This window comes from Sander vitreus, chromosome 9, assembly GCF_031162955.1.
Source record: "Sander vitreus isolate 19-12246 chromosome 9, sanVit1, whole genome shotgun sequence".
In the NCBI taxonomy this organism is placed as follows: Eukaryota; Metazoa; Chordata; class Actinopteri; order Perciformes; family Percidae; genus Sander; species Sander vitreus.
This window is the reverse complement of record NC_135863.1, coordinates 10733855-10750557: the sequence shown is the minus strand read 5'-3', so window position 1 is coordinate 10750557 and position 16703 is coordinate 10733855. Positions and strand designations below refer to the sequence as shown.

Below are 16703 nucleotides of genomic sequence, written 5' to 3'. Positions count from 1 at the left end.
AGAGATTGCATTTAAAGCAGATTTATTAATACAGCGATAATGATGATAATAATAATGTGATTATTGACTGTGATATTATTTTAGGGAAGCATATTGTATGATGCGTGTGTGGGCTTCACGTGGCTTCAAGTTTACTTCAGAATTAAAACAAGGCGCTTGTCTCTTTCAACTTGTCAGGAAAATCTACCTCTACCTTCAGTTTGATGCATTTAACCCAGTTCAAGTTACAATTTAGTGGGTACACAAAGAGGGCGTGAGAGTGGTCACCAAGGTCTGAAATGAGCTACAACATACCAGTATAGTACTTAAGAGTAGTTAGGATCTCATGACACACGTGCGATTGTATTGAAAACAGGTATTGTGGTGTAATTATATCATTATCTAAATACTCTCAGCAGATATTTGTCACCCTGGTAGGTGACTGGGAGGTTTATTTTGGACTCTGGGGTGTCGTTCTCCGTCTCTCTGTCTCTCTCTGTGTTACAGGTTTGTAACACTTCTGCTGTTTAGTTTATTTGAGCATCACCAGGGAACCTCCAGCTCAACAGATAACTACTACTTAGTACTACAACAAGTACTGCTTCTAGGAGCACCGTTAGTACTGTGAGTCGTTTTTCAGTCTGTTCTATTAATGTGTGCTTATTCCTCCTTTTTCTATAAACGATTCAATTAGTTTGATGAATGGGATGTTTCCTGGTAACCACGTCGGGCAATGCAACAGTTTTTTTTTTTTTTTTTTTTTTTTTTGAAGGGTGAAGATTTTTTCTTGCCTATTTACTCAATATGTGTTTGTGTGAATACTTTTATTTTGAATTTGAAATTAATAAAATATCACTTTTCTTAAATGTCACCAGAGTTTGGTGTGTGGGTGTCTTTTATGTCCTGTATCCTAAGATAAGTTGTATGATGTTCCATCCTTTTTAACTGGTTAGCTTAACTCTCTTCAGTCTTCAATTAAAATGTGTCCATTATATTCAATAACATTGATGCTGGCACCAAAAAGCAGTGAACGCTCCACTTAAATGATTTTAGTTAACAGGGCTAAATCTTTTTACAGCATCCTCTGCATAATGAGGGATTCATTTTTACTGTGACTCCAGAAGTCCTGAATTTACCTTATTAACCCATTCTTTTAAATATCTTACAGTTTTATTTATTTAAAAGTACATTATTTGCCTCTAAATTGTAGTGGAGTATAGCAGAAAATGGAAATACTGTAATAATGTAGGCCAACTTACTTTTCACCACTGCTAAATTGCTGTTGCGATCTGAATACTTTTTAAGAAGCCTTTGGTAATATTAGCCTATACTTTTTGTTCACAGTATAATGCAGTACAAAGTTCTGTTTCTATTGACAATACTTACTGGAAATAATTTATTTCATGTAGCCTACTTTACTCCAGATTTTTGTTGTTCTCAATGCACACAAAAATACACATACTAGGACAACAAAGGTAAACAAACATTTGACTACTGGATAAAGCTATGTACAGCCTCTCCACACTGACATACCCAACAACCACAACGTTTGTGTCAATTACTCACATTTTATCTAGCAGTTTAACTGGAATTTTTCTTTACTAACATGTTAACCTTTTATGTATTTCAAATACAGGGAGATTTTGAGGGAAAATTGCATTCATTTAAAACATGTATCTAAAGTATCCTGTAAGCATATCAACCATATGAACACTTTTCTTAGTATTTATCATTTAGATACTCAATATTTCCTGAATTAAATTCTGAAAGGTTCAAATTCTCTTAGAAGGATTAATACATTGACAATCCGCTGTACTGTCTGTTTTTTGTTTTCACAATATAATATTACATTCTTGTTTCTTTTTTTAAATTTAGAATTAAATTTACAAATATTCAGTCATAATATTACATTCTTGGCTCTATGCACGGCGGTACATGATGTATTTCCGGTGAAGTCAACGTCAAACAAACACTACAGACACAGGCTGTGCACCAAAATACAACAAACCACTCCAGTCAATCACCGACCAGATGGTTGCGGGAGGGGGTGGGGTTAGTGACAGTTAGTCAGTTATGGCGTTTACCCACTGCTAGTACCAGCTCTACTCAGCTCGACTCGACTCGGCCGCGGTGTCCCATCCTCCATTTTCCATTGCAGATTTAGTACCGCCTCATGCTTGAGGCGAGCGTGGTTGGTCATCATAGCAATGCCGCAGGAAACTGCCGTGACCTAACGCAACACACACACAGAACGTCGAAGGTGTGTTGTTTTTTTACTCTCTGCAAGAAAAATTTTGTTTCAAAAGAAGCTGGAGACAGCAAAAAACAAACACAGCTGGCTAAACAATTTAAAAATGGCGGGTTTGTTCAGAACACCCCCATCTGTCACTAGCAATGATGACGCAGTGATTAGTGACGATCCTCTCTGACCAATCAGTAGTCTGCAGGTTTTCACGTCACCTTTTGGTATCGCCTCAGCTCGCTTGGAACCTCGACGGAGGTGGTACTAAAAAAAAGTACCTGTTAGCAGGTACCAGGGACTTTTTTTTGTAATGGAAAACCAAAAAAGGCGAGTAGAGTCGAAGCGAGTCGAGCAGGTACCATGTAATGGAAAAATGCCATTAGTCATGACAGTTACGGAAACATGGGGGGGAGGGCCGAGCTTGCTCTGTTTTGTTTGGAATTTACTTGGAACGTCAACAGAAGTGACCATGCAGGAACTCATAGGGCACCTTTAACACTTTTCTTAGTTTCCACGCGTTTCCCAAAGATAAGGAAATAAAGAAGACGTGGGTAGTTAATATAGGACGAGACTATTTTACAGTTACAAACCAGACAAGAGTGTGTAGCTGACATTTCCAAAATACAGACCTCAAACTCTAGCCGGACACAGACTTCTGAAGAATGGAGCTGTTTCATTGGAACAAATTCACTCTTCCAGCCCCAGAGACCGGAGTTTGGGAAAGGATGCTTGATGGTGCTTTAAGCCCCCAACGTCGACTTCAAGGCAGCGCTGCGACTGTCTACTTCAAGGCACCTAACCCCATGACCCTAACCTTAACCCTAACTCTAACCACTGCCTAATCCTAGTGCCTTCCTTATTTTACTGTGCCAGTTTTTGTGTTTGTGTTATAGTAATAAATGAAATAGATGTTCTTCTTTTCACAGTCTCTTCAACCCATTCACAAGTTTTTTCTGTTTATGACATATCTGTCATTGAGTCTGATGCAGCAGGATCTGGCCCACAGATTCAGAATTCACCAAACCAAGCCACATCATCAACACATGGGCTAACTTTCTCTATACTGTGTACTTGGAGCTGTGGGCATTTAGCTGGACGAAGAGACTGTCAAAGCTCCCATGCCAGATGTTTTTCAGTATTACTCAGATACATAAGTGATTTTGGACTGTACTGAACTGCGTTGCCAGATACCAAACTCTCTTCTTCTCCAGAGCAAGGTGTTCTCTACCTACACATCTCACTGCACTTTCAAAGGGTTGATTGGGATGGCTCCTCACGGTGCTGTAACCTTTGTGTCATGTCTCTATGAAGGCGCCATCAGTGATAGAGAGATTCTAAAGCAGCCTGGTATTGTGTATTGTGTCTCTTCTAAAACCAACAATGGCTATAATGATAAGGGTTTTCTTGTGGAAGATTGTGTGCCCTGCAAAGTCCACATACCTACCTTCCTGCTTCCTGCTCCCTGTCAAAGAGGGCACAACTGTCTGAGCCAGAGGTCAGGAAAACACAGTCTATTGCAAGACTGAGAGTTCATGTTGAACGACTCATTCAAAGGGTGAAGAAGCACAAGATATTCAGTACAGTAATCCCTCTTTCACCCACAGGGAGCATCAATCAACTTTACACTGTAGCCTGTCTCTTGGTCAACTACCAAAACGGGCCCTTAGGTAAAGTCTGGGAAAGCAATTACTAAAGCTGTTAAAGCAGAATTAGACAGGGACAAATGGAATGAAATATCTATAAATATTTTTCATTACTTTATAATCACCTTAAACCAATCATTTTCGTTTTAACCTTAGAATGAACCCTTCACATCATTCACTGTCAGACATTATTTGAGATGAAATACATACTTGTGACGAGGGTCGACCTGACTAAGTCATATCGATATTTGTTGTTAGTTGTACTTTATAACGTTTACATTGTGTTTATTGCACCGTAATATTGTTGGGCATTTTGTTGCTCGATGGTGTTTTGAGCCCCCAACGTCGACTTCAAGGCAGCGCTGTGACCGTCTACTTCACGGCACCTAACCCTAACCCCATGACCCTAACCCTAACCCTAACCTTAACCATTGCCTAATCCTAGTGCCTTCCAGGCAGCGCTGCCTGGAGAGACATTGGGGGCTTAAAACACCGATAAACCATTTTGCTGCTCGTTTGTTGTGTAATGGCAGAGCATGTTTAATTGTTTAACTAGTGTACAACTCTGCATTTTAACAAAGTGCTTCAATTAGTTTGTTGTTCTTACAAAATGTAGGCCGTATTTATTTTAAGGAAGACTTCTGCAGCTCAAATACTTTATGTTCAGCTGATTTAGCACAATGTTTATTGTTGCATTTATGTGTAGCAAATCAACATTTAAACAGAGATTAGAGAAATATAGCTTTAGTTATTTCATTTCTGGTTTTGTATTTGCTTTGTAATAAGCATTTTTATAACACTACGTTGAAGTTTTGTGTAGCAGAACTGATTTGGCCTCTTAAGTATGTATTTGTTTCACTGTATACCTGTAAGGGATGTAACAATATGTTGAAATATGTATACTGTATAGCTTGTACTCATTATTTGCATGTATCTCTGTTCCAAAACCCCACACACACCTTCATTTCAATTAATACCCAAAATGAACATCTTGTCTGAAAATCTTGCATTTTAACTGATGCCCCCTGGTGTCCACAACCTTTTACAAACCAGCCAAAACATACAGTCCTTCATAGTCACCAAAACAATCATTTAATCAGATGACCTGACAAAATAAAATTACATGTTTTTAAAATCATGCATACATTCATTTCCTTAGCACTGTGCCTCTTCAGTTGTGCAGAGAGGTATTTTGGCAGATATGTAAAAAAGAAAAACAAATCACACCTCTGTTTCAGGGAGCTTAACACAGAAGTGTCTCTGTAAATGCCCTGCACAAACATGTCATCATGGGCACAGACAACAAAGTCACTCCATTGCATACCTGTGATAAGCAACTGCCCCTTTATTTTAACCAAGCCAAATGATGTGTCAAAATGTCCAGTGGATCATATACCCACATATATATAGCCCATCAGGTGACGCACCCTGCCAAGGTGCATCTGGATGAATCACTAGTCCACATTTTCTTAAGTTTAGGTTTTTTAGAGTTGCATAGTCTTTTGCACCTGCCTCCATATCCAGTCCCCTTTTCATGTGCGCTGTTTGTCATGTCCCTTTGATGATCCTCTTAGTTAGGTTTTCTGTCTGTTTCTCTCTAACGTGGCTAGCCTCCCTAAAATTGGAAGCAGTCACCCTCTCCTTCCTCAGTGAATGCCACTCAGGTGCTGCACTTTGGCATATTGTTGATTCTTCAATGAGGTGTGACTGTGACAAAGATACAGACAGTCAGTTGAGATGCAGCTGTTCCTGGTTTGTTGGCTTTAACTTGTAGCCCTCTGGTGGCACTTTTAGGAATGGGGGTGCATCCTTATGGGTGATAACACCATCAGCTGTAGGTGGTGGATGCTGATAGGATAGGATATTGCCAGCATGTACATTACCAAAGATGGAGTCCACGAGTGTCTTGTCAGGTGGGAGATTCATTGTACAGATAAGGGGAAGAGAGCCTGGTTCGAAGTCAGCCTAAGCAGCATAAGGGTCGGGGGTTGATGGGTCTGGAAAGCTCACCTAGGCCTTGTAAAGTGCAGATCTGGAATAACATCAGGCAATCAATAACCATTTTTGCTAAACAGTATAGTATAGCGTGCCTGTTTACACTGACTCTGCATACCTGATTCCACTTGGTGAAGTAGCACCTGGTTTGGGCTTCACTACCACAATGGCATCCGCCGGTCCCTGCTTCACTCCCTATTTATTAGATGGCATTAAGACCGTAAAGTAAAGACTATAGCAAAACAAACATTGTGCCAGACACTTCATTTATCCAAAACATTGTTCGTGGTTTATGCCACTTCTGTTCCTATTCTTGTCTCTCAGAGTGGCATTTTATCAGTTGGAAGATTCCACTAGGGATTTCATTTATTATTACAATTTGATATTCTTCATTAATTGTTTTACATTTTTTTTAAAAGGTATCTAGATGATGACCAGTCGCTGTTTGTCACATTCCACAGTCCAGCCTGCACACGTCTCACGTTGACGCTGGAGCTTTCTGAAGCACCGCCCAATAACAGTGTCCTGCAGTAGTGAACCTATCGCACCCCGGCAGATTTAAACACACGAAATGATTCGAGAAGACACGGGGACGAGCGGGGCGGAGCTACACCGACTCTCTACTGAAACGGGGGGGGGTAGAAGATCATAGCACCCAGATTCAAAACGATTAGCAATAGCTTCATCACAGTGGAGTTTGTGTGTTGATGTTAACAAGTCCCATTTGAAGTAGAAAAATGAGACTTAGGTCTCAAAGAACCGTTACATGTTACTCGGAGACACCGAGGAGCACACGTCGACGGGCCAACAAAGCGACGCCGAGAACAACGCGCTTATCGGGGGTCGAAAGCCCTCTACAAACCAAGGTAACATATTTCATTTTGCTACGATTAGTTTCTCAGTCAGCGACCTTATACTAGCCTCACAAATGCTAGTGGTACCAATAAACGTCGTGTTAGTTTCCGGATACAGTAATAATTAGTATAAGTAAGCGTGGTTTCGGTAACGTTATTCTGATGCTAGCTAGTGATTTCATAACAAACGGCAAACAGTTGGCGAGTATTTTTTTTTCCCAGGATAGCGACGTCATGTCCCGCCCTACTCTGCCCCTGATTGGCTTACCTTGACTTTCTTACCCTAACCTAACCAATCCCACGTTTCTTGCCTAAACCTAACCAACGAAGGCAACGAGTACTAGGCAATCAGATAGAGAGTAGGGCGGGTCATGCCTTCGCCATCCTACGAAAAATAATGGGAAACTGTAGACGGTGTTGCTAACGTTAGCTGCTTAAACTGGCTTCTGGACGATAGGTCGCTTTCTATTCCTGCTTTACTTAGCTATGTTAACTAGCTAACCACCTGTTTTGTCTCCGGAGGTATTTAAATACAATCTTCTTGGTTTACGAGCACCCGAAACTGCTGCGTGATGGAGAGTTAGCTACGTTAGCCGGTTTTACAGACTATCAGAATGTCGAGAACCGGGTTTTAAATGTCAGATTATTGACTTTTCTGCATCGAGACATACTCTTTCACGATAAATCTAAGAATCCATCCCCCACCCCTAGCTACACCATATAGTGCAGGGCTGATGCACAGTGTCTGTTGCTTCATAATGCAAACAGTACCTGGCGCTAACGTGGGCATGAGCAAAACAACAACAAATAGTGATGCATAAGCTCGCAATACACGGATACCAATATTATGATTTTTTTTTTTTTTGCTGTGCATTTTGTAGGCAGTACAAGTTACATTGTACAACTCTGAAACGGTTCTGATTTGTCGTAGGTAAATCTCTTTTTGTGTCTGTTTTGCATTTGAATAATGGCACAATCATGTAGTATTCATGTTGGTGTTAGTCTGTTTCAAACAGACTTACTCAGGCTTTATGCACAATGTTGCACAAAGCCCATGCAACTAAAAACACTTATTGAGGTAGTGTAGTAGTGAGTAACTGTAGTATTGTATGTTTTCCACTTCAGTTACAGACATTTGGATCTATTTTAGATGATAATATTGCAATTGAAACATTTTTTTTTACCTGAACGATAAGAGTCACCCTCATTATTCCCACAGCTGTAGTGAAACAGAAGGACGTCACTTGGCATTGCTGTGCTTGATAACCGACCTCTTAGGGCAACATTTTTGGTAGTGTTTGGTATTTTGGTCACATCTAGACAATCATACTTTCCAGTTTTTTATCAATACCTTTTTTACTCTTTACTGTGTAGAGTGAAGAAACCTTGGATGATGACTCCCACCACTCAGATGACGAAATTCCCACGATGACGAGGAGACCGCTGCCTCGTGTCCGGCCAAGGAAGAGAGCCATTGCTGTTGATGACAGAGAAACTGGTATATTTGGCAGCCTTCCGTTATTCTCAAGGATTTTTTTTAAACATATTTTGTCATTTTGTTTTTCCTGAATACAAATTTCCTCACGCTGTCCCCTGCTCTTGTTTTTGTATTTTCTGAATGATCATCTTCTTGTGGTCTAGATTTGGCATTTAAGACTCCGATCAGGCCCATCATGCGCCCTGAGCGCATACTGTCAGAGATCGACCCAGGGTCTCCTCGCAATACAACAGCCAGAAACATCTACTCACCCATCGTGCGTTTTCTCACACCCACCAAAGAGAGTGAGTACAGCTACTATCACTGCAATCCCTGTTCTAGATATGAGTTGTACTACCTTAAACATACTCTACTTGTATGAATGCAAGACATCAAAAAGTCCTCAACAAGCCCTCCAGATATTTGATTTAATTTGGTGTTGTGGGAGAGAACAAATGTACTCATCACATTCACTATTTTACCATTTAACTTTGGGAGATATCCAGTCATCAAGATTGTTTTCTTATGACGAAGGTGCCTGGTGGAGTAAACTCACTTACCAAACACAGTATAAATGTACCAGCATCTTTCTGCTGGCTTGTGGTAAATTCCCACTCTGGATGCATCAAATAAAAAGAACATTGTGAGCCCATTGAACTGCTCAGCAGCCATTAATGTGGTGAGCTGACAGTTGGTATTTATTTTATTGGTGGAGGACTTGGTGTCCTATAATTCGGACCCAGTATGAGTCATTGCTATTCCCTTATGAAAAAGCCAGAAACCATTGACAGTGTAAACAGCTTTAGTAAACGAGTCTCACTCTTGTGGTTTGTGCATTATGTGAGAGGCTCCAATTGCATCCACGTTGTGGTCAGGTGCAGCTTTTTTTTTTGTCATTCCTTTGATAATATTACGCTTTGATGTAAATAATAAAGCCTCAAATAACATTGAGAACTGACAAGAAACAAGTACTTCGGAGCTTTCCATCCTTAAGACAATTTATACGTATAGTTTATCAAATGTCAACCGTTTGCTGGAAGTATTACGTTTCCCTGGCTGCTCGGAGATTAACAGACTTGTGTTGCTTATAGTTTGTACATTTTGTTGTTTATTCCGTCCAGATGTGAAGTGTGCAGGTACTGGAAGCAACGTGTTGATGAGCCCAGAACAAGGTGTCTTTGGTTTCGGCTCCATTGACCTTCTGGCTGGAGAAGAGGATGATGAGATCTTCAATCCGTAAGTATTAAGCCCCTTTCAGACATCAACAACCGTACAAGATATATTTATACTTTTTCATATCCTGGAAGTTTAGAGAAAATAACGGTATTCTTACTTGAGTGTTGCTTTTTGAATTGATTCTACAGTGCCAGAACTTATCACTCGTCCCTCTTTCATGTCCTTATGTACATAACTCTCCTGTTTTTAGTGATTATTTCTATATGTAAGAGCATTATTTTCTTTTTCAGCTCCACGTTTATCAAGAACATACCGTCACAATCTCAGCATTCTCGACCCCAACTCAGAGATATTCCCCCCAAGACCAGGAGCACCCCAGAGGCCACCCTGGTGGTCGACCTGGTGAGTTTAATTCTCTGGAGCTATCTGCTTTCGCATATGGGCACAACAAGTCAGATACATGAAGAAGGAACATGGATCTTTAACTTTGATAAATTAATCGTAACTCAAGATCCACTTATTTTTTTGTTATTGTTAATGAGCTCCTCTTCTTAAAACGAAAGTATAAATAATTACTGTGAGTGGTATCCTTGGGTTGGTAGAATGTAGTATGATGCAGGTATTTAGATGCTGGTATGTATTACAAAGAGCTTACATTTATTAAGACACGATGAACAAGACTGCAGCGATGTAAATGTGGAACGAAGATCTGGGGATCACAAATAAGCCAACAGCAACCGAGCGAGCAGGTTTCTCCAGAGTCTTGGTCTCTTTGCCAAACACTAGATTTTTTTTTTTTCTGTACTTGTGTTCTTGTGAAACATCACTCACAGCCCAAGCAAGCAAGTACTGCTCCAATTCAAAGTCAACATCTAGCCAAGTACAGTCAAAAATAAGTGTTCATGCTCTGTCTGTTTTATCAAGGATACTTTGGAAGCTGACTTGTGTGACTGCTATTATGTCACTTTATTACATTTTGATATTTTTTCAGGCAAGAAAGCATCCATTTTTGATAGAAAGAAGTATGAGGCTGGTGTATCCAAATGATCCCTATTTGGAAACCTCCAACATTTTTGGAAATGTGTGGACGTCTTGTCAGCTAGCAGCCCAGCTGCCGGTCAAACCGGCCCAACCAGTTTGGATAATGGTTTTATCTTTTGACTGTCATTCAGGTTTAGTTGGTTAGTTATTTTTTTTTCTTCCAAAAAAGTATTTTAGTGGACTTAAAGATTATTTTGTCACAAAACAACACTGCTGTCCTGAGTGCAAATAAGTTGTGCTGCGCCTCAGGAGTCTAAATGTACCTCACAACAGCTGCTGTGACTCAAACACAGTGGTTGTTTTGTTTTTCCCCATCTGTCTTAAATCTCGCCTTTTTTGGTTTAGATGTTCTTATTTGCTGTTGCTTAATTCAGAGAGATCTGTTATGGAGAACGTATGACTCTGCGACACAGACAGGAGTGTGAGTTCATGTATGTGCTTTGGTTTAGGTTTTAAGTCTGTGACAGAGTTCAGTTGCCAGAAATATATTATATCTGGTTTGTTTTGTGATATAAGTTGTGTTAACTGTTATGAATGTAACAAGGAGTTGATTATGGTGGGTCGATCTGGCAGTTTATTTCTCTATGTGGCTAGTTAAAGCAGACACCTAGCACCATAACCATAATCGGAGCATTCTTGGGTTTTAATACTGAAATAAACGAGGGCTGAATCTCATCACCCTTATTTGATAGCTCCTCGACTCCTCGGTCCTCAGCTGAACCGGAAGTTGTTCTGTCCCTCCTCGGTGAAGGCCGTCTCAAAGCTTTTATTTCTGCCCCGAAGACAGAGGAGCGAGCTTTAGCCGCGCAGCTGAAGGAGTTGCTAACTCCGCCCAAACAGCTGACAAATTCATGTGACGCTTCAGAGGAAAGGACGTCTCATCCCGCTAAAAGACATTTGCTCGTTGCCTCTCTTCTCCGATGATTTCCTCCTAAAGGGAGACAAGTGGAGGAGTCAGGGATGCAATTTGAGTGCTATGGGGCGTACCCTAAGTCACATTGATCCATGTCCTTCCAGGAGGAGACCTTGATGTTCAGCTCTCTGAATGTGATTGAGGAAGCAGAGCACACCTTCCACACAGCTTTCCAGGACCATCAGTACAAGGTTTGTGAATCTGAAGCACACTGAGCAGATGGAATAGAATATAATCTTTGTCATTGTTTCACAGCAACGAAACCCGGTTAAGCAGCTCTCAGTTGACAGTATAAATATAAAATGGCAGCATTTAAATAGTAAAAGATAAGAATCACAAACAAAAATATAAAATGGCAAAATTTGAGTAGTGAAATATAAAACTCAAGATAAATAAACACGATAAGGTGGCACTAATTACATATACGGTTATTGCACTTAAAAAAAATATTGCACTAGACAGACTTGGGGTTATTTGCACAAGACGGACAGGATGATGGACGAATCGCTTCAGTGTGTTTGTCCTCTTCCGTGAGGGATGACAGGAAGCAGGAGATAGAGGGAATCTAGTCTTAATGTGGAGAAATACCAGAACTAACAATAACACACCGGTGGGACAAGCACTCAATCTTCTCCACCATGTTGTCTCTGATTTCATTCAGTAATCTGTGATTTGCTGCACTAAATCGCAAAAAAAGACAATTTTCTAAATTGCAGATTTAGTGGACAATTTGACCTTTTTAGATAATTAAATAGGAACTGAATATGTATAAACTTAATTTATTCTGTCATCCTCTCTGCTCCCCTGCTATCAACAGGTGTACATGATCCTACGACCGCATGTCAAAGAGTTTCTGCAGTCCATGGCAAAAGTCTATGAGGTATGTGTTAATCTGATATAAAATTCAAAATTGTCTGGTCGTGCATTGACACGACTGGCTCAAGGCAAATGCTGTCTACAGTCTGTTTGTTTTTAGTGAATTCAGGTTTTATTCTGCAAAACTTGAACTGATCTGCTTCAGTTTTCGGAACCCCGTCTTTGCACACAGATACTTCTATCATACCTAACCCCTTTTATTGTTAATTTAATTATTCGGAACCAATTTATTTCCACCGTTTCTTATTTTTCTTTGTATATGAAAATAAATGGAAACAAAATGTAGTTTTCGTGGCATCCCGATGCCCGTTGAGTTTGGTTTCTTGCAATCGGTTCCAGCTGCTGTTTGTGTTCTGTTCCAGCTGTTTGTTTACACATGTGCAAAGAAGGAATACGCTGAGAAGATACTGGACATCCTGGACCCGCAGAGAAAACTGTTTCGGTATGTCTCTGTTCCGAAGATCTGCTTCCACTTGTGTTTCATAAACTCTTTGCTCGACCGCAGAGACGTGCACTCTGTCAGGTTTATCAGACTCAGGCGGCGAGTGTTAGCCTGCTGCTGACCCGTCTGTGACCAGCACACTGACCTCTGGACTCCGCTCTGAAACGTTGTCGGTTACTCTGTGATGTTGTCATTTAACAGTGTGAGGGATGTAGCTGACTTGTTACCCACAGTGAATAACAATGAGCGCAGATGTGTCCGTGCCATATGGTAAGGACAGTCAGAGATTAGTTTTCCTTTTGGCTTCAGGCGGTTAATGTGACATAGAAGAAGGGATGTGAAGATGAACAGATAATTTACAAAAAAAAAAACGACATAAGAGTCAGATTGATTAAAAAACCCACCGATTCCAGAACCCAAATTCTACATGAAATTCAGAAAAAAAAGGCGTGTTGGTGTGGAACATCCCCACACTGAAAGAAACGTCGTATTTCCGTGTACAATGTGGCCTGTATAATAGAATATTCCTCAAACCGCGCTACTCATTTAAAGCGGCTGTATTCCATAATGTATTATAGTGACAGAAGTGTGAAAACAATGTGAAAGGGGTCACTTGTAGTGATGAAGCTACAGATAATTATCATTCGGATCTGAATTTCCCCTCGGCTTTACGGAGTTTATAGCAAGTTTTAGGTCATTGTTTAACTGTCCGGCACACGACTTTACTGTTTTTGGTTCACTCTCGGTGCTCAGGCAGTTCAGTTAATGCAGGTTTACGAAGGTGACGTGTGCACTGACGGTAAAGTTACAGAGAGGAGCCGTCACTGAGTGGAGATGCATATTGTATAATCTGAGAGGGAGAGATGCACTCCTCCACATAGATGTGTTTCAGATGCAGACATCAACAACTTACACATAACATACTGACACACTTGGTTCACAGAAACGGGTGTAACTGTTTTTCACGTTGATGATTTCTCTTGTAGACATCGTCTGTATCAGGATGACTGTGCCTGCGTTCTCGGCCACTACATCAAAGATCTCAGCGTTCTCGGGAGGGATCTTGCCAAGACGGTCATTCTGGACAACGCACCCCACACATACCCGTACCATGTAAGCACTGATTTATTTATTTTTTTCTTCCTCTTTTTTTTGTTGGGCATTTTACAGCCTTTATTTTTGACAGGACAGCTGAAGACATGAAAGGGAGAGAGGGGGAATGACATGCAGCAAAGGGCCGCAGGTCAGAGTCGAACCCGGGCCCGCTGCGTCAAGGAGTAAACCTCTATATATGGGCACCTGCTCTACCAACTGAGCTATCTGGGCTCCCAGCACTGTGATTTTTAGATGCCAATTCAGAATCTAACACTGTCATTTTCATTGCTTTTAACGGACAGAGCTAATTAAAAATGAGACACAAATGTATAGTTTTTGCTGACGATAAGAAACACAATATCACCAGACTTGTCTTTTATTAACATCAGAAATGTTATTGAGGTTTTGTTTGTTTTTTGTCAGACTTGTAAGTGAAATTCCTCCATATTGGTTCTCCGGTGATAGTATCATCTTGCAATTGCAACTTCACAGTGAAAACAAATACAAGACCGTTTTTATTCATTTAAGTTCTTGTGGTGTTTTTGCAGCTGATGAACACGATTCCCATCAAAAGCTGGTCCGGGGAGCCGGAGGACCGAGAGCTCCAGAAGCTCGTCCCCTACATGGAGAAAATGTCTGCGGCGGTACGTCATTTATCAGCTTCTCTGATTATTACATATTGCATGTAGGCATCAGGTTGTAGATTTCTGCTTATGTGTTTTTTTTTTTTTATACGAACAAAGTTAGACATTTTCAGATCTTATAAATGGGGGATTTAAAGCTTTAGTGCGTAACTTTTTTATATTAAAGGTGCTCTAAGCGATGTTGGGTGACGTTACTTCTTGTTGACGTTCGAAGTATTGTCAAACAAAACGAGGCTAGCTCGCCCTTCCCTCCTCCTCATCCTGTCCCCTCCCCCGTACTTCCGCGCACTAACCCCCAACCCCCAACCCCAAAATCCTTCTTGTCGGTTATTGGCTGGAAGTCTGGAACTCTGTTATGTTTAGTGGTGCAGGTTGGCCAGTTTGTTTTTGTTGCCGTTTGTGGAGCCTGGGCTGTCTACAGAGACTGTGTGTTCAGGGGACAGGCAGATAGTGAGGAGATGTTTGCTGTATGTGACAAGAAATGTTGTAGCCTAAAAAATGCGTGACATCACTTAGAGCACCTTTTTAATGAACGTCTGTTTCATTCAAGCCATTGGCAAATGAGTTGTTACAAAGCTAATTAAGACTATCAGCTCCACACAACTCTGTATTTCTCAGCATGGCTATGTTCAGAAGATTGTGTTGTCCGGTGACTTTCCCGCGCAGAAACTCAAGTAAAGATAATTATCTCTTCTGAAGAATCATCATGTTTTTTTAATCCTCCGTGTCCTCCTTGGCTACTAGCAACTGCGTGGATGGGGGTTGGGGGGGAGCGGGGTCACGGAAGGCTGTATCATGTGGGCGCGCCGGCAGTTTTGTTACATTACTTAGAATTAAAGTTATATAATTGTTACAAGCTAAATGTGTAGGGATGCACGGATCTGATTCGCTGGATCAGTGTCAGTGATAGTGATCTTATTAAGCAGACTGAGTATCGGCCTCAATGTTTCTGAGCCGTATTAAATACAGGGCTTTTTGTTGACGTCACTGAACATTCATTCAGCCACAGCGAGCTACTGACTCATTTTTAAAAGTGCCACAGCAACTGCTGGCCTCATGTTATCTTGCATAAAACGTTTACAGATTGTTAGAGCGACAATCCCCAATCAATGAATCAACTAATGTTTGCAGCTCCAACATATAGACAATTAATCGAGAAAATAATTGGCAAGGATAATGGATAACTGTTAGTTGCAGCCCTACAGATTTGAAGATTAGGAAGAAAGACAGCACTGGCATCAGATGGGTAATCCTATTAGAAAACATCCTGAATTGGAATATCGGAATCAATATCGGAAGAGAAAAGGTTGGAGATAGATATATATAAATAAATAAAATAATATTTTAGTGTGGTGATCAGTGCAGCCTCTAGATGTCCCAGTCAGTTGTGAATAAAACAGCTGGTTATCTGCAGCAGCATCTACTGTCTTTCCACCCCCGGTTTCATCATTCAGTCGAATATCTCCTGTTGTGTTTTTTCAGGAGGATTTTCGGGAGGTGCTGAAGAAGAGGAAGGATCATTTCCACAGGCTGCTGTCGGAGGACTAACAGGACTCACCCACCCCCTCCCTCACTTTAACTACTTTATGTGACTTTCCCAGCTCATTGTTTGCTTTCTTTATGCTTTGGCTAAAAGCAGAATCCAGTTGGAACTAGCTAACCTTTGTGGTGGACCTGCTCTCCCTCCTCTCTCCTCCCTGATGACTTTAAAGGACGGCAGATCGGTATTTCAAACATGCTACTGGTCGTTTGTCACCAAAACCCTGTTTCCCCAAGACTCATTCCACAGGACAATGAACTGCTGCCCAGTGTTTGTGTATATTTACACGACAAAACTTGAAATATGATGTTTATAGTCATGATTTTTTATTTATTGATTATATGCTAATCAACTGCTGTTTTCTCTGTATATTTTAGATATGCTTTTTATGCAATGGAATCACCATGATAATAAATACGAAAATAAAGCACTTCTGTCAGTCATATTGGCTTTACTTTCAGTACATTGTATCCAATCTGTTTCAGTTCTTTGAAATATTTGATTTAATACTAGATGTACGTCTCAACATGTGAGGTGAGCGGTTTGTCATGAAAGCTTCAGAATGATGAAGAGGAGGAGGAAGGTGTTTAAGTGCACAGCTGTGAATATTGTCAGAGAGGTAAAGTGATGCAGCAGAATGAGAATCACATTTGTGTCATGCTGTCACTGTTTAAAATGATGAAAGAATACATATTCCACAGGACTGCCTGAACCTGGTCAACATCCTCTGTTTCATCAAGGTCAGAAACTATAGTCAGGTATTTGTCATGGTTTTATATTTTGGAC

The 16703-nt window shown here is 40.7% G+C and overlaps 1 protein-coding gene across 1 annotated transcript; it reads left to right on the top strand.

The window, feature by feature from the left end:
* The first annotated feature begins 6467 nt into the window (after positions 1 to 6467).
* Positions 6468 to 16360, top strand: ctdspl3 (CTD (carboxy-terminal domain, RNA polymerase II, polypeptide A) small phosphatase like 3). Its single transcript, XM_078258707.1, has 11 exons — positions 6468 to 6725; positions 8088 to 8211; positions 8355 to 8495; positions 9312 to 9426; positions 9657 to 9768; positions 11425 to 11511; positions 12138 to 12200; positions 12559 to 12638; positions 13625 to 13751; positions 14282 to 14377; positions 15860 to 16360. Exons 1-11 carry the CDS (start codon positions 6597 to 6599, stop codon positions 15923 to 15925), a joined length of 1140 nt encoding a protein of 379 aa, XP_078114833.1. The 5' UTR covers positions 6468 to 6596; the 3' UTR covers positions 15926 to 16360.
* Positions 16361 to 16703: the final 343 nt, after the last annotated feature.

Excerpts from the sequence above, each read along its gene's own strand:
- ctdspl3 (XM_078258707.1), top strand. The coding sequence starts at position 6,597 with ATGAGACTTAGGTCTCAAAGAACCGTTACATGTTACTCGGAGACACCG. Across the intron at positions 6,726-8,087 it reads AAAGCCCTCTACAAACCAAG|AGTGAAGAAACCTTGGATGA; the intron begins GTAACATATTTC and ends TTTACTGTGTAG. Across the intron at positions 8,212-8,354 it reads TGTTGATGACAGAGAAACTG|ATTTGGCATTTAAGACTCCG; the intron begins GTATATTTGGCA and ends CTTGTGGTCTAG.